Here is a 17238-nt window from a genome sequence, read left to right as displayed (position 1 = left end):
CAAGTTCAAAGCACAGGTGGAGATTATGGGATTACAAATGCTATCAGTAGTTTACCAACATGTCAATTAAGGAGTTATGTGATGCCCTCATGTAATACCTTTCTAAACCTAAAAGGAAATACAGAAGAAATAAGCTACAATACCACCAAATAAAAAATAATTAAGAGTAATTAGGAAGTCAAATAGTTTGAGGTTACTAGGCAGATGAAGTGCTGTAAACATTTCCAGACCTACATCATGGGTGTCAATCATCATCATCATTCAATAATATCAATCTTACTCAAAAAAGTACCAGCTGGAAGTGTTTACTAATTATAAATTTAAAAAAAAAATAAATTTCATCAGGACATCTATAAATTAATTCTCACAACACACTTTAGTTGGCCTGATTATAAACTTACTGAACCATAATCAAACAAAACATTGAGAATTATTAAGGTATATTTGGCCTTCCAATATATGAATCACCCAGGAAAAGAACCTGAACCTTGCCCTGTTAAATAAACTTTTCCCAATTTGTAAGGCAAATGAATGTTAACATTTTTTAAAAGATATTTCAATATGCTTACAAGTTAAATGAGACATTCCAGAAGAGAAATGTTTATTTTAAAACAAAAGAAAGGAAACTGAAAGAGTCTGTTTTCCAATGAACGAAAATGCAAACCCAGCAAAATGGAGAAAATCTGCACACATCCTAAACACACATTTATCTTAACTTTAGTAACCACATGATTACCAGAGATTTCTGGATGGCTTTTCTTATTAATATAAAATGAGCAATGAAATGGAACTCTATAGTGAGTGGTTTGTAAGGAAAAACTTTGTTAAAGTGTCTTATTTTCAAAATGGTCTTCTCATGAAACCAGGAAAAATAGCAGCTATCTCCACACCTTAATTTGCAGGAGTGGTAGGAGCAGAAAAGAGAGAGACTACTATGTGGTTTTTTAAGCATTCAGGCTTAAAGGTCATGGATTAGTAGAACACTGTTCACTGACAAGTAATACTTAATAATAGTGATACAGCAACTTTAAAAGTAGTCACATATTTCCAAAATGGAAATGAGAACACAAAGAAAATTCCAGAAACTATGGCCTGGCTGGAAGTGCAGAAATGTCTTTGCCTTTAAGATATCATCTCCACATTTCTGAAATTTCTTTACAGAAAATCCCAACCATTCTGCAAAAATTACAATTACCATTCTCATTAAACCATGGTAATGTTTACTGAAAATTTTGGAGGATAAGCTATACTTTCTCTCCCTGCCTCTCAGCTCTCAGACCTCTTCTTCACAATTTTCCTGCCTACTCTATCAACTTTTATAGAGCTGCTGCTGCTCTGTTCTGTGGAGCTCCTTATCCACGGCCAGTAAGCAACAACAAGGTGGAGGGCAGAGGTGAACAGACCTCTCCTTTGTTACTTCCTGAATCCCAGAAGGGCTCCATCGCCCTAGGCAGGGATACAACCTCCCACTCCAGCCTCAGCACAGGCACAGGAATGATGTTTCAGCCCTGGAGTCCCAGCACTCCTAAATGGCACACTCCATATTTAAATTACATCTTCCCCTTGCCTCCCCACTCCCAGAAGAATAAAGCTTTCTGGAACAGAAGATTAACTTCCATTCTTTTATCTATATTCATTCCCATTCAGCAAGTGGGTAGGAGGTTGCAGACAGCACGGTCGAATGATTTACGCCCTGCTGCCAGAAAAGGGAGGACAAGAGCAACAGCAGCCAGGCTTTTCAGCAATTCTGCGGCTCCCTGGAAGAGCAGCAGCCCTCCCTGCTGCTTCTCTCCCACCCACAGTTTAAGAAAGGCTCACTGTACATTTATAGACAGCTCATTTATTACTGCAGTGTAACCCACCCTTCTGTGCTGTCCAAACACAGAGCTGACCTTAAAACAAACCCAAACCTATGGCTATACATTTGTGCTGTCTTAACCTTTGCAGTCCCAGTCAACCAGCGAAGCTCTGCAATCACCTGACAAAGGCAGTCGCTGTACCAGCAAGTTTCTACAATGTAGCTGTAAGATAAGAACTGGATGCAAAGTATAGGTGAAGGAAACAGAAGGCAACAATGACATTTTATTCAGAATCTTTCAAGTACTTGGGAATATGCTGAATGAAACAAATGTATGAATGTTGCCAGCAGAAATAAGACTGAGGCAGTGATGATGCAGATAAGAAAAACCATGCATCAGTATATTTAAGCTTGGCTTTGCGTATTTCCTGTGAAGTTAGTTTACAAACAGGTCCCTGTTCATGTTGCAGCATAAGCAGATGCTTACGCCACACAAGTTGTTTATTAAGTTACACATTACTGGTTGTCCACAGCACATTATATTCCTACTGTACAGCTGTAAAACCTCTTTTTCCAAAATCCAGAACCATTCCCATCCTGCCCAGGAAGACGAGTTGGGTTTTGCTTCTGCTTTTGTTAGGCATCATTAAAGGACACATACGATGAGGTGTTTACAGCAGATGTAGCTGGCAAAACACTTTTGATCAAGATCTCGGAGTTCCAGAAACAACTGCATTTAAAACTATTTAAGACACAAACACAAAACCCAGTTTGTTTATACTTCCACTACTTTAGCTTGCTTAAGGATGTTTAATATGGCTCACATACAGGAAGGAAGAAGTCTGCAGGGAAAACTGAGTTATCCCTGCAATGCATCAGAGGAAAAAGTCTGATTTACTTTAGATATTTCTTTAAGGGTAGCTAGAATAGCTACTGACACCTGTTCAGTAACTTACCCTGTGGTGTTCCTAACTACCTCCCTTCTCGGCAGTCTGCACTGGTCCTGATTCATAACCAGCAACTCCAGTAACAAAACACAACACTAATGTTCTCCGATAAAGCTACTTACAAATTAATTACAAATTAATTAGGTGGAACATTTTTCTGCTCTGATTTATATTGCTGTAACTCTGTTTAAACTTCACAAACCTCAAGAAGGCCTCTCGGACATGTACTGAGATGCTTCAGTTTCAGCTGTCATATCTCAATATTATTGGAAAAAACTTCCCTTGCTTTTAAGCCAAGCTTTCCCTAAGGAGGTCAATTAGAATTTGACACTGCTCTTTTTTCATGGATAAAAGAAAAGCAGTAAGAAAGTTCAGCTCAAAAATTTAACAAATACTAATCACAGTTAAACTTATCACTGTTGCATAATCATACTACGTTTATACAAAACATAGCATTTGTTTTTCACGTAATTTAAATTGTTTATCCAAATTTTCACATGCAACTTATGCCAGCAATCCAAAGGTATCTTCTTTCTCAGGTACGCAGGCTAGCATGCATAGAAAAAGAGGTCATGTGTAGAAATTAACTATAGTGTAGAAACAAACATAATAGGATGCCTTAGCTATACTGGAATTCCCAGATTTTGAATCTACAAAGAATTAACTTCCAGAGCTATACTATCCAGCAAACCCAGAGCACAAGCAGCTACGCTTTTACTAACATATCGCAAGTGACAGTGTGCACACTGCAGTCCTCAGAGCAGCCTTTTTAATTAACTGCCTGAAACACAGAAGGAGACGTTCCCTAGCTGCAGCACTGGGAGACAGGAAACAGGGAACAATAACATCCCGACACTGACTTCCTCCCAGAAGGGTTTCCCCTAATCACTGGTGCCCCAACACGTATCTACCTCAAACATCCAAGATTTCCCTTTGCAAGGCTTGCCCCCACCCCAACAAGAGGTATATGGCTTCAACAGCCATGTTCACCTCAGATGAAGCTTTCCATGCCTGAAACCTGCCTCCCTGATGAGTTGTTCTAGGAGATTTCAGCAAAGTCATTCCCCTGAGGCTTTTTGAGAAAGAATGCCCTTTTTTGCTCATGTTGAAAAATTTTTGTGACCTTTCCTCGGAAAGACAAGCACCCCCAGGCTGACTAGCAGAGACATGAACCATATCCTCATGTCTCAGGGAGAGACAGCAACAGATTCAAGCATAATAGACACTTTGTTTCCGAGAGTATGCCTTTTGCTGCCTCAATGTAAGTTCCCCTATTTTTTATAATTTTGAGGTGGGGGGAAGAGAAACCCTCCAAATTCTCATATCCTCAACAGGAATCTGTAGCAGTGGTCCTTTCCAAGGTTCAGCTCAGGCTTCACAAGGCCTTAACCCACAACTGCCATTCTCAGGTGTGCTGCCAGTGACATCTGGCTCAGACCTGATCTTCTGAGGCAAGAGCATGGAAAAGATAGTTCCCGTGTCTCAGTGACTCTCTGCAAACCACACACAATAGAGAAAAATGTGCTGTGCAATTTCAGGGCAGAGGAGACATAAATGAGTACTACAAAAAGATGGGAAGGACAAAATGGGAAACAAGGAAAGCTTGGTGGACACCCCTCTTAACTTCTGTGTACTTAAGAGGGCAGAAAAATAAGGAATGGCTATGGAAATGTCATCAGGTCTGCTGAGAGAACTAAGGAGAGAACACTGGAGTCAGGAGAGATGAAGAAAAGATTAATACTAAAAAGCAAAAGATCATGTAAGGAAATGAGGCAACGTACTGATGGGATGCAGATGGGATTTACTGAGGGAAGACTTAGGACAGTGAGGCAGCAAGTTTCTTGCAGGAGACTGTGCAGAGGGGAATGGGACATTTTCATATGAGGAGATTTAAGTATAAAAGGAGGGGGCCAGGGACAAAAGATCTGGAGAGGAGATAGGACAAAGATTTCAACCAGTTCAGTGGAGATGGTTTAAAAGAAAAGGTCACATTTGGAATTAAAGAGTAGAGGAATTCATTCACATAAATGAAGTCTCCCAGATTTCAGATGGAATTCAAGATTTCTGAAGCTCAATCTCTGTTTACATCAAATATATGTGAAACACACTGACAATGCACACTTTAGTCCCCTCTAGTCATTCTATAGATACCGGTGACCTATTACTTATATCATTATACTGACAGGGGTGCAGATGCAAGTGTTGTCATAGTACATTTGCATTATTCTTTCATTTTGCAAAGGTAAAACAGAAATGTTGATGTCCTACTGTTACAAGCAGTTATATACATTATGAATGGGGGCTTCTGACTCCTATGAACTGCAACGGCAAAACACAGATTATTTTTGTAACTTCAGGGACAGCATTTTACTCAAGGAAAAAAAAAATCACTTCAGTAAATGACTCTAATTGAAGTTAAGATCTATTCTAACTGCATTACTACTTGAAAAAGTCAGGCTAGGTCCTGAAGAGGAAAAGGTCAGTGAGGTTTGCCCTGGCCAGTACACCTGTCAGCATGACACAAGCAGGAAGCAGAGATATCCAATTTCTCATCACAAACTTGCCCAAAACAAGCTTCAAGCTGCACTCATTCAAAATTGTAATTATCCTTAACAGATCATCTGATAAAACATACCTAATGGTGGAAAAGTTCACTCTATCCTTGTTGCAATGCTTGCCTGTGCAAGAATCACAGCAGCGTGCCTCAAAACAATCCTAACTCAACTGTCCTTCCAGGTCACGGGCAAAATGGCTGTACTGGCTAGAAAAGCAGTTGTTTTCTGATGCTTATCCTGGAGCAAAGGTGCCAAACAGCACCTGTACAGCCTCCTCTCACCCATCCTAAGCCTGCTAAATACTTCTTGTCAGCAGTTGGAAAGAAAATTGGAAAATCTCAGCAGCTCAGTTAAAAATCACATTAACTACATCCCATGAAGTCTGTGTCTACTTCTGTTTACCAACTTGGCACTGTTAAGATCACCTAGATACACAAAAGGCAACAGAAGTTATGACTTTTTACTTTATTTACTTACCAATGACCTAACAGCATAAAAAAGGACAAAATTCTATATTGTCCTATTCCTCCACAGGATTTTACTTCAGGCATGACAACTCCATGTTCTAAGGACAACATAGGTTGGGAAGGACATTGCCCAAAATACTGTGCTAAGCTAACTCGTTAAGAGTTAACTTTTGATATCATGACCAATACCAGGATCCTACATGCAATTTCACAATCACCCATGTTAACAGGTCATTTGTGCTCAGCTAGTCCTGGAAACCAGTTCTGGGCGCACTAAACACAAGGTAATCAAGAACAGTCATCATGTACTCACCAAGGGAAAGTTGACCAGTCTGATAACCTTTTAACAATGAAATGACTGTCTTGGTAGATGAATGGAATGCAGTGGATATGGTCTACCTTGACTTCAGGAAGGCTTTTAACGCCCTTAAGATCCTCATGCACAAGCTGAAGGAGTAGGAGTTGGATAAGCAGACAATAAATTTGACTGATAACTGGCTGAACCAACAGGACCTGAGGGTGGTGATCACAGGCACAAAATCTAGTTGGAGGCCAGCGGCTATTGGCATACCCTAGGGGCTAATACTGGGTTCCATCCTGGTTTATATGTATTTATTAATGATCTGGCTAATGAGAAAGAGTGTGGATATACAAAAAGAAATGATCAAGAGAAATAAATAAAACCACCACCATCCCCCGCACTGAAACTAATAAAAAATAGTTCCCATCCCCTAAAAACCAAACAAACAGCACCCCCACCCAAGGAAGGGGAAAAAAATATGCAAATTTGCTTTGCATTTTGATGCCAGAAATGTAGAGAATGTGAGTTTTGACAGCCTCTCAGTTCCAGCCGTGAAACCTGTTTCAAAGACCTGAAAACAACAGTGAGAACATACTCTTTTTAAGTATGTTCCTTCTGCCTACAGAGACTGTAGCATCAGCGAATCCTTCCTACTAGACAACAAAAAGCGTTAGACTACATCTCTACCGATAGTTCTCAGATGGGGGTAGAGGGTGATTAAAATAGTACCTATTGATTTCCCCCTTTCTGTTCTTATGCTGTCCTCAAGCTGACACCTCTTCAGCTTTTAGAGCTCCTTGTATGTGGGTTGCCCCTCTCCTCTTTCTTCCTCTCTCAGCCAAAAAACCCCCACCCTGAAACAAACAAACAAAACCAGCCCTCCTTACTACTTTTAGATTGTGTACATAAGCTTCTGGGGGTCCTGGTGGATAACAAGCTGTCCATGAGCCAGAGGTGTGTCCCTGTGGCCAAGAAGGGCCAAAGGCGTTCTGGAGTGCTTTAGGAAGAGCACTGCCAGCAGGTTGAGGGAGGTGATCGTACCCTTCAACTCAGCCCTGGTGAGGCCACATCTAGAGAGCTGTGTCCAGTCCTGGGCTCCTCAGCACCAGAGACGTGGAGCTCCTGGAATGGGTCCAGTGGAGGGCAATGAATTAGGGCACTGAGGCACCTCTCTTACAAGGAAACACTGAGAGAGTCATGGCTGTTCAGCCTTGAGAAGAGGGGGCAGAGGGAAATCTTATCAATGAAGCACCTCAAGGAAGGGCATCAAGAGGATGCATCCAGTCTCCTCCCTGAGGCGCCAAGCACTAGGGTGAGAGATAACAGGCAGAAATTGATGCACAGGAAATTCTACCTAAACACGAGGAAGGGTGACTGAGCATTGGAACAGACTTTCCCAGAGAGGCTGTGTAGTCTCCCTCATTAGAAGTATTCAAGAACCATCTGGACACAATCCTGTGCCATGTGCTCTAAGACAACCCTGCTTGAGCAGGAAGGTTGGACCAGATGACCCCACCAGTGGTTCTGTATTGACCATCAGCTGCAAACTCACTCAAGAACTCCAGTTCCATCCAATCTCGTACTTAAACTTTCCACTTCCTGGGTTTTCCCTCATTTCCTCACATTGTTTTCCCTGTAATTATTTTCTCTCTCTCCACTTATCACTGGTTCACTTGCTTATGCTTTACTCTACCAGCTCCCACCTTCATGTCTCTCTTCAGTTCCCACACACTTCCTGGGCAAAGTTGCCCTTTGACCTCTCTCCAGCTCCCATTCTAACTGCATTACTACTTGATCTCATCCCATTTCCTAACCAGCTGCCAAATCTGGCCCATATTTATCTGGAAAGTAAGACAAATCAAGCTTCTTCCCTTCATCTTAGTTTGGCTCAGCACCAGTTATCTTCCTGCCAAACTAAATGGCCTCAAATCACAAACGCCCAGATAATCAAATTCTATAAGGCTACAGCACTCTTACAGATCTCTGTGGAGTCTTCCCAATCTTCTCACAACCCCCACCCTTGCTTGGGTGAATTACTGCAACATTGCTAAGGTAACTTGTGGAGAAAGGAATCCTGAGAAACTTTTGAAATGAGCCCTTCTGAAGAAGGTTGCTCCCAGTCACACCTCCCTCCCCTGAAACCAAAAGAACATTTTGCACAGGCTGAGGCAGCTGGTTTCCCACTGCCTTCACCATCTGGGAAGCAGCTCCTTTGAAACCCCTGCATCCTCAGCACCCACCGAAGAAAAGCTCCACTGCCAACTACTCAATGTCTCAAATAAGCTGTCTAGTTTCACACAAAGCTTTCTAGATTCATTATTAGTTGCTGCAGGAAGTAGTCTTGGGCATTTCACAGGTTCATAATTCCCTCAGTTCTTCCAAAACTAAAAATGCCTTTGTCTTATTTACCCTACATCTACTGTACTGATGCCTGAAGTTTTTTCTAGAAAGCATTTATTGGTATTCCTGCTTGTAACTGGAAAATCTGCTACAAGATATTTATTTCAGTTTTCAGTTTCTTAAGTTGTACAGTTTATGGCATAGGAGGATGAGTGAGGGCTAAGGTTTCCAAAACCTTCCATGGAAGTCATGCCTAGTGAGTGGCTACTATGCACAGAAGCTGACTTGTTTCTGACAAGCTTAAACACTCCAAAATAAAGCTCAGGCAACAGTTGAATGTAGTGAAACAGCACCAGCTATGGAAACCAGTGAAATCTTGTAGAAAAAGCAACCTTTCTCAGAACTTTGTAGGGCGGGGTACTGGTGTTTTAATCACAACATGCATTTGAGTTATCAAAGCCTTCACATTTTTCCCATGCTATTGTGGCACCATGCAGATTAAAGCTGTAGGCGGGGAGAATGTCTCCAGCTGGCTGATATTTCCTATCTCAGATGACCACATACACCTACCTGGACCTCTAAATTCTACCAAGAGCACACTAAGCACTTCTTGGTGTGTTAAACATGTAGGCTACAAACAGTAGCCAAAAGAGTCAATTGTCATCTCCAAAAATGCAAAGCAGAATTATGCTGATGGCAAAGACACAAGTACAGAGTGAAAAGAACAATCCACAGGAGAACTCATCCATATTTCTCCCTGTACTAGAAAGAAGACATGAAAGGTACTGTTAGGCTAGGGATTGGGAAAAAACTCTACTGCTCCTAATAAATGCTACACCCATTCAGAATAAGTATTAAAAAATAATTCCTTCGTATTACGGCCAAACAACAGTATTTTCCAGCAGACACATATGCCATACTCAATACTACAGGCCAAGGACAGAAAGAGAACAGACTGCAGCTGTGAGTTGTATGAAAGGAACAGGGAAACAGGGAGGAAAGAACTTGCATGACTAGGGGAGAGTTGGGAAACATCAGTAAGACCCTTCAGATAAATCATATAAAGAGGCAGTTAAAGCTGTCTTGCTTCTTGCTATACATTCTTGGACACAGAGCAATCTAAATTTTTTTTGTAAATATAAAAATATAAGATCTTTTACTGCAAAACATTTATCACTCTTTGTTCACTCTTTGCTGCCAGTTGTAGTATGGTTTTTTTCAGTTATTTCTTCATTAACACACAGTAACATCTTAGATTTATCTAATCAAATAAAAAATAGAAACACACTTAAACAATCATGTTACACTAATTTATAATGACCAGCAAATGCCAGTTCCATTGTCAGGTCCATCTGTCCCACTGTGAAATCAAAGAGTGTAAAAAATGTCATTATGGAACAGTTAACACTGTCTTAACCAAGCTCCCTACCTTGACAATGCTTTTTAGATCCTGCACATACATCCTCTCTGTCTCCAGAATCTCTTGGACGACTCTGTCTACGTAGAGGAGCTTTGGACTGGTGGGCTCTGTGACCAGGGACATCGCACAGTTTTTGCCTGCTCCTTTTGGTTCTGCTTTCCTCGGCATGCTTGGCCTTTTCTCAAGACTTTCCTCAAGATCCTCTTGCTCCACAGCAGAGTTTTTGTGTGTCTTGCTGCTGGAGAATCGCCTAGCTGGGACCAGTTCTAGCTTGATGGCACCTGTTTCTTTATCCTGGTTAAACAAACCCAAGTGGCTGTTCGAAACCAAGGTCATTCTGCTTCCAAAGGAGCAGTGGCTGTCCCTGGAGGATGCAGAGGAGGAAGTGGAACTAAAGCTGACGGGACGGTCACTGTCTGACAGGTCCATGGTGTTTTTTTCACAGTAGCGGAAAGATCTGCTCTCCTTGTGCAAATCTTCCTCCTTCTTCTTGGAGTCAAGGGCCTCTGTCACAGCTGGTACAACATCAAGAGGTAAGTGGAAGTCATCTAAACAAAGAAACAAACAAAAAGAAGTGCGTTTATTGTTGCTGCTTGCTCCATGTAACACAAAATTTGATGGCAGATACTTTCAAAGCTTTTTGCACAGAAAGCTGCCAAAGCTCTATTTAAACCAAAAGACAACTAGAACAACATGGTTTGGGGGTCACTGTAACTCTAATGCTTTTTAGGTTGTGGGGATTCCCCAATGGGGACTACAACGCCACATTTCTCCTGCTTACACTTCTGTTCCTGGCACTTCCTTCTTCTGCCAGTGTGCTGGGCTTGTTGCTAGCACATCCACTGCTCAGGTTTGGCACAGGAGAAAAACAGAACTCAAAACATTTTCCCTAAGGTTATAAAAGACCCTCACAATTTTACTGGGAGCAGTCTCTGCTATCTCCCAGCTGAGCCCTGATCCAGGCTTGGGAGGTTTGGAAACCTCAAGAAACACATAGTGATACCAGAAAGTGTCTTTCATTTTGAATCCTGTAAAGCCAACAGTCTTAAAAAAACTAAAAGCAGTTATCAATTACCAGATCTGTGGCTTGTACAAAAATACTTAAAGCAGAACAATTTCCCAAATAAAATGATGTAGTTTCTGAAAAAAGAGTCCCCACAGGAAAGAGTGCTGCCAAATAATCGAGTTTTCTACTGGGGAAAATAAGTAATTCTAAAACTGTTCTGCTAAAGCCAGAATATTACCCCCTGCTGAACTGACCCAAAGCTGTTTTTCAGATCAGTGCAACAACAAAATAAGATGTCTGTCTTCCTGTTGGCATTTCAATTCTGCTTTATTTTCCTTGCCAAAATGCCATGCAGGACTCTGTTCACGATGCAATGCAGATTTGTATCTGGCCATGTTGTGTGTGATGCAGCATGAGAATCTGCAAAAGTAGCTGCAGGTACATTCAGTCCTTTGAAGCTTTGATTCAGTAAGAACTGTCCTCCCAAAAAAACCCCTTGGAATATTTGAGAAAAGACTCATAGAACTTCATAATGCCTGTCCTGTGAAAAAGGGAAATTGGTGACAATTTAGGAAGAAAAGCAATAATGAAGCTACCCGCAGAGTGGTAGCTTAGTCCTTATTTTAGTCCAGGGACAAGTTTTCAAAAATTCATACCAGTAATTACAGCTCTTGACAACAGTTTCAGTAAAGAAACCATAAAACTGCAAATCAAACCCGCCCAGCCTTTAAGATGGCCCTTCTTGAACTGAGTCAGACTTGCTATGCAATTACAAGCAGAAACCTCCCGGATACACAGCTCCTGCAGCTGTCAGAGCAGGGGGAGAATTTGATCCAAAGCTTAAAGCAACTCTCTCATTTTTCAAAATAAATCCAAAGCAAACAGAAATAAAATACCAGAGATGAATGTTTTGATTTATTTGGCCTATCTTGAATGCGTAAGATTTAAATCGTATGTGAGTAATTACTAGTGCCATTTCAGTCATGGTGGGATGAGCTTTCTATTAAGGAGAAGTATTGCCCTCAAGGTGATGCACAGAATTAACACTGAGAGTAATTTGCTTGTTACAAGGGTTAGAAATTGGCCATTAGAGTAAAAACATAATTCAGCAGGTCTGTACCTCTGGTTTTACATTATAGCCTGAAAATCTATAGCCTTTCTTTGTGGCAGATTCTTCTAGTTTTGAAGCATAGAAGCATATTTTCTTAGCGTTTTTGAATACACCACATCAAGTATCATGCCAAAATAAAATATAAAGTAATAAAATGGGAAATAAATTTTTAAAAAACATAAAATGCAGGTAAATTCCCTTGTTTCTATGTAGGTACAGAAAGTGATGTATGCCTTGCTATTGCTTGTGATAAGAAAGTACACATTTTTGATAAGAAAGAATGTATTTTTGTTATCAGCTTTGGATCATTTTTCACTTTCAAGCTGGAAAGCACAACACTGATGAATGAAAAATGCCCCCTTGAAAAATCCACAGGATAAACAAGATAACAGGGGTAACACTTCCGCTAACTTACTCCAAGGTATTTTACTAAAATTAGATGACAAAGAAACACCTGATCAGCTACATTTAGGAGGGAATTAAAGGATTCTTATAAAATTCCATTACACCATATTCTTTTCTTCCCATTTCATTGACATGTGGTCTGCCCCTCAGAAAATAACCCAAAGGCATTAATATGTAGTATTTTCTTTGCAAGAATTTTCATTAATATAAAAAATAGAAACAAAATATAGTTTGCATCAATGACATTGGAGTGAGAAAACATGTTAAAAGTAGTTTTACATTACAACACTTTTGTAACTAGAAGCATTAGGAAAACTTAACATGTCTTAGAAAACCAAAGCAAACCCACTCATTCTCTTGTTTAATGATAGTGTCATTGCTTATTTAAAAAACCGAGGATTAGTAAAATTAGTAACAGATAAAATGGGCTTGCTCTTTAACACCTGTATTCCCAGTGACCTCGGCAAACTCCAGGCACTTACAAGGCATGGCTATCTGCATCCAATATGGTTGACTCAAGCCCCTCTATCTTTTAAACAAATTGCTATTCCTGTATGCTTCCATAAAAATTACACCAAACTAGGTATTTGCTGCTAGGTATTCACTTGGTCTGCTTTTTGTCCTCAAAGCCTAATCCTGACTATGATTCTCAAAAGTTACTTTCTACTTCATTTTTACTTCTTTCCCAGAGGGATGTGAATTGCCCTTTGGCCTCTCTGTGGAGAATTTTGTTACAATTTTGTCCAGTAAGTCTCCAACCAGTAAAATATGTTTCTCAGGGTGCACTCTGATGGCGCAGAAGCCCAGCGCTCCTGCAGAGCAGCAAGTAGGCACCCAGGCAGCTGGCACACCTGGAAGAAAGGCAGGGCACAGAGGACTGGGGATTCCAGCGTGGCACGGAACCAGGAAGCAGCTCCCTTTCCTGAGCTGGCAAGACCTATACCAAGCACCCTGCTCATAGAAATCAGGGCTTGGGGACAGCTCTCAGTTCCTGCCTCAGGTATAGGTATGTATAGCCCTTCCCAATAACATAGGATCTGTAAATCTTCCAAGGCTGCACAAGTTTGTTCAGGAACCCATCTGAGCATTGTACTAGGCACTGGTGAGGCCACACATCAAATCCTTTGTCCACTTTTGAGCCCCTCACTGAAAGAAAGACATTGCGGTGCTGAAGTGTGTCCAGAGAAGAGCAACAGAGCTGAAGAAGGGTCTGGAGCATGAGTCTTCTGAGTAGCATCTGAAGGAGCTGAGGGTATTTAGTTTGGACAAAAGGAGGCTCAGGGGAGACCTTATTGCTCTCTATAACTCCCTGAAAGGAGGTTGTAGCCAGGTGGGGGTTGGCCTCTTCCCACAAATAACAAATGATAGGACAAGAGGAAACAGCCTCAAGTTGCACCAGGGAAGGTTTAGATTGGATATTAGGAAATATTTCTTTACCAAATGGGCTGTCAAGCACTGGAACACGCTACACAGGTAAATTATGGAGTCACCACCCCTGGAGGTATTTGGAGGATGTGTAGATGTGGCACTTGGTGACATGGTTTAGTGGTGGGTGTGGCATAACCACTGGGCTAACAGTTGGACTTGATCATCTTAGAGCACTTATGCAGGAAAATAACCTCTACAATTACCCTTGCCGTTAAAATTAGGAACAGAGTTTTTTAGATGACTCCTGCAGTCACTAGTGCATCAGGACAGAGAGCAGTTGAATGGAGTTCATAGCTATAGCCACATGCCCATCCTCTTTCCTTTTGTCAGGGTCTGTATCTGGTTTTCAGAACTCTGAAGGCTATTCTACTCTGCAGCTGTATCAAAAAGTAACTTCACTCTTGCATCAGCTACCAAAGGTCTGTAGCAAATGGCTGGAGAGAAATTCACAAATGAACTAACAGAGTGAAGAGAGAGTAAACAGCGTCCACCAGGACTGCCCTGCATGAATCATAACTGACCCAGTGCCTTTGCAAACCCTGTAACCTCTTGCAAATTTCTGCCTTTCAAACAGACTTACTATAAAAAGCTAGTAATTTGTCCCATACTCTGTGAGACTGATTTACAGGCCCACTCCATCCCATCCTCCCAGTTTCAACAGCAGCACCAGCAGGTAGGTGCATTCATCAAAACTCAGGGTGCAAACACTGTGTGAAATTGTAGGTACCCCCAGAGCCTGCAGAGGCACACACTGTGAGCAAGTCTTCTATACCCTGACCCATGTCTGGCCTGGTTCACTGCTTTTTTTGTTAGGCTTTCTTTTGGTTACTGAACCTTTTCAAGGATGAACCAAAATAATATTGAGAACTTTTGTCAGTTGTGAATTAATGGCATTTAACTCAGTCTGGGGAGAAAAAAAGAAGAAATCTTCAATTTGCATACTTTAATTAAGGAATAACAGTAATTACTTGTTAGTTCAGCATTGAAAGGAGGATAATTACTACTTGTCCCTACTCACAAGGAAACACGCTCCCCAAACAAGGTCATTTCTTGTTTGTGCCTTCACATTAATTCAGTTACTCTCTCCCCCTTCCCAGCCCCTGCAAAGCTCCCTGCTCCTGTGTCACACACACACACTGGCATGGCATGACCCCCAGCAAGAACAATGACATGTCCCTACTGCACAGACATGCAAGGGCAAGGATTACTACTGTTTCATCCCAACAGGCACCTCTAATATTAGTTACAAGACTGAAGGCACATGCAAAACAATCATTTTGGCATGTCTGGGGTTTTCATTGTGCAGTCATAAACAAGTTCTCACCAAAAATTCCTAACCTCCTTCTATCACTTGCTTTTCTTTAACAAAAACCTCCTTCCTGTAATTCTATTCATGGTAGTGATAAATGGTTTTCCATTATCTCTGCAGCTTTGGCTATGCTAGAACATTAGCATACAATGAGAGATAAAGCGCTTTGTCTTTAAATATAAAACTGACTTAAAGATCCCCAAGTCCTATCTAAATATAGGTGTTTATTCCTCCAAGTTGTTTACTGCATGTGAAATTCTACCACATACTGCACAAGTAAGAACTCAAAAGTCAAATTATATTCATGATTAGCATTGTTGTTGCCTTTCTCCTGGCAAGAAAAAGGGCACCTCAGGTGTTATCTGCAAAGTCAACATTACCAGAAATTACAGTCTTCACATCCTCTGGAGTTTAGCTACTCTAAAAAGTGATGAGACTACAAGAAGTATCTTTCCTGGGTTTTTTTTTCGCTGAGATATCTTCATATTTCAAATAAAGCATTCATACTGTGGATACAATTAAGCAAACTAGTTTAGAACAATTTCTACGTTCAGTATCAAATTCAAAATGCAACACTGGAACTGAGAAACATAAATGCTCTACAGCTTCCCGACTGAGAAGGATTAAAGTCCATCCACTACCAAACCCAAGTCATCTTAAATACATACACTCCCTATATCTTCTGCTCTGAATCCTATCCAAGTGAAGGTCAGCAGATTTTTAATCACAAAACTTTGTATATGAGTACATATCAGTTCTAAAACTAACACCCTCTGTGAAAAATATCACACTAGAGAGCTACGATATTTGCAGGATAAGATGTCCAGTCTGGACTGTCACAAACCATATTCTGCCAAGTATTTTAACTGAACTTTGAGGAACAGAAATCCCATTTATTAGAAATCTTACAACAAGGGAAAAGAGTCACCAACTAATGCACTTCTATCAGTCCAATTACTGTGCCCCCACCCCCACTCCCTGCAGCATTTAAAGCAGAATAGCCTCTGTCACAACCAAGCACGCTAATACCCGAGAACATTATTGCAAGGGAAAATCCTCTGCGACAGTATCTCACCACTGAGGAATGTCTCTGGCTCCTCGCACCCGGGCTGAACAAGTCCTCTCTATTTCTCAGTCCTCTCCGAAGAGCCCACGACCTACCTGTGCGGCAGAGGAGAGGCACGGGCTCTGCCTTCAGCTGTTCCCGAATTAGCTCATTGGGCACTCAGGTAAAATGAGAAGCTCTTACTAGTCTGTACAGCTCCTTTGCCAGAAATATTGCATGAGTCAGCTTTTATCTATCAAAACCCTAAACACAAAGGCTTCAGAGAAACCTGATTCACAACTTTCTCATCGCCTTTTTCCCAGCGCACCGACAGTCTTCGGCATCTCTACAAGCTTTAAATGACATATGACATCATGCAATTCAGAGACAGGACAATGGGCATCACTGTGGGTAACTTTAAAATGCACACTTCACTGAGCAACACCCACTAACTTCCATTTTTCCAGGCACAACACTGAGCAAACATCAAATAGAGCCCCCACTTCCACAGCATTTGTTTGCTTGATTTGTAGACAATATTGATAAGCATGTAAAGCAAATAAATCACTTGCTGGTATTGTGAAATTTCTGTGTTTATGTTAGAAACTTCCATGAACTTGCAATATAATAGGATGATCCTGGGAAATAGAAGCATTCTGGATCTTATTCTGCCCTAATATAAACAGGAACAGGCCTTTGCAAAGCTTCAGTGGTTTGGGGTTTTTTTAAGGGCAAGAGAAATGAATTTCAGAAGAAAATGTGAACACCAAACCATCAAGCGTTCTGTGATAAATCACAATGAAGACAGGGGAGGGAAAAAAAAAAAAAAAAAAAAAAAAAAAAGAAAGGAGAGGAAGGAGACAGCAAGAGGAGAAGCAGGAGAAAAGAAAAGGTGAAAAACAGGAAAGGAGAAAAAAGAATATAGGCTGGTGCTAACCCGTGAGAAAGCTGACATCTCCTTTGCCTGCGGAGGGGGTGGTGGCATTTCCATCTTGGAGCTGGGAGGCAAAAGAAGTCAGAAGAGTTCCCAGCTGCTGGCACCACTTTCCAGGCATGTTCTCACAGCTGCATGCTCAAACGTAGTCCACAAAGAGGCATTCTCTCTT

The 17238-nt window shown here is 41.2% G+C and overlaps 1 protein-coding gene across 2 annotated transcripts in view; it reads right to left on the bottom strand.

The window, feature by feature from the left end:
• PLEKHG1 (pleckstrin homology and RhoGEF domain containing G1) overlaps positions 1 to 17238 on the bottom strand; it is a 126927-nt gene that overhangs the window by 36942 nt on the left and 72747 nt on the right. For both annotated transcript variants that reach the window (XM_066315472.1, XM_066315471.1), the window contains one exon: positions 9838 to 10376. In XM_066315472.1, the coding sequence (XP_066171569.1) occupies positions 9838 to 10376 (539 nt within the window). The remainder of the gene's footprint in view (positions 1 to 9837; positions 10377 to 17238) is intronic.

The sequence above is a fragment of the Sylvia atricapilla genome, chromosome 3 (genome assembly GCF_009819655.1).
Source record: "Sylvia atricapilla isolate bSylAtr1 chromosome 3, bSylAtr1.pri, whole genome shotgun sequence".
NCBI classification, from domain to species: Eukaryota; Metazoa; Chordata; class Aves; order Passeriformes; family Sylviidae; genus Sylvia; species Sylvia atricapilla.
The sequence above is the reverse complement of the archived record's forward strand: the minus strand, read 5'-3'. Positions and strand labels throughout refer to the sequence as shown.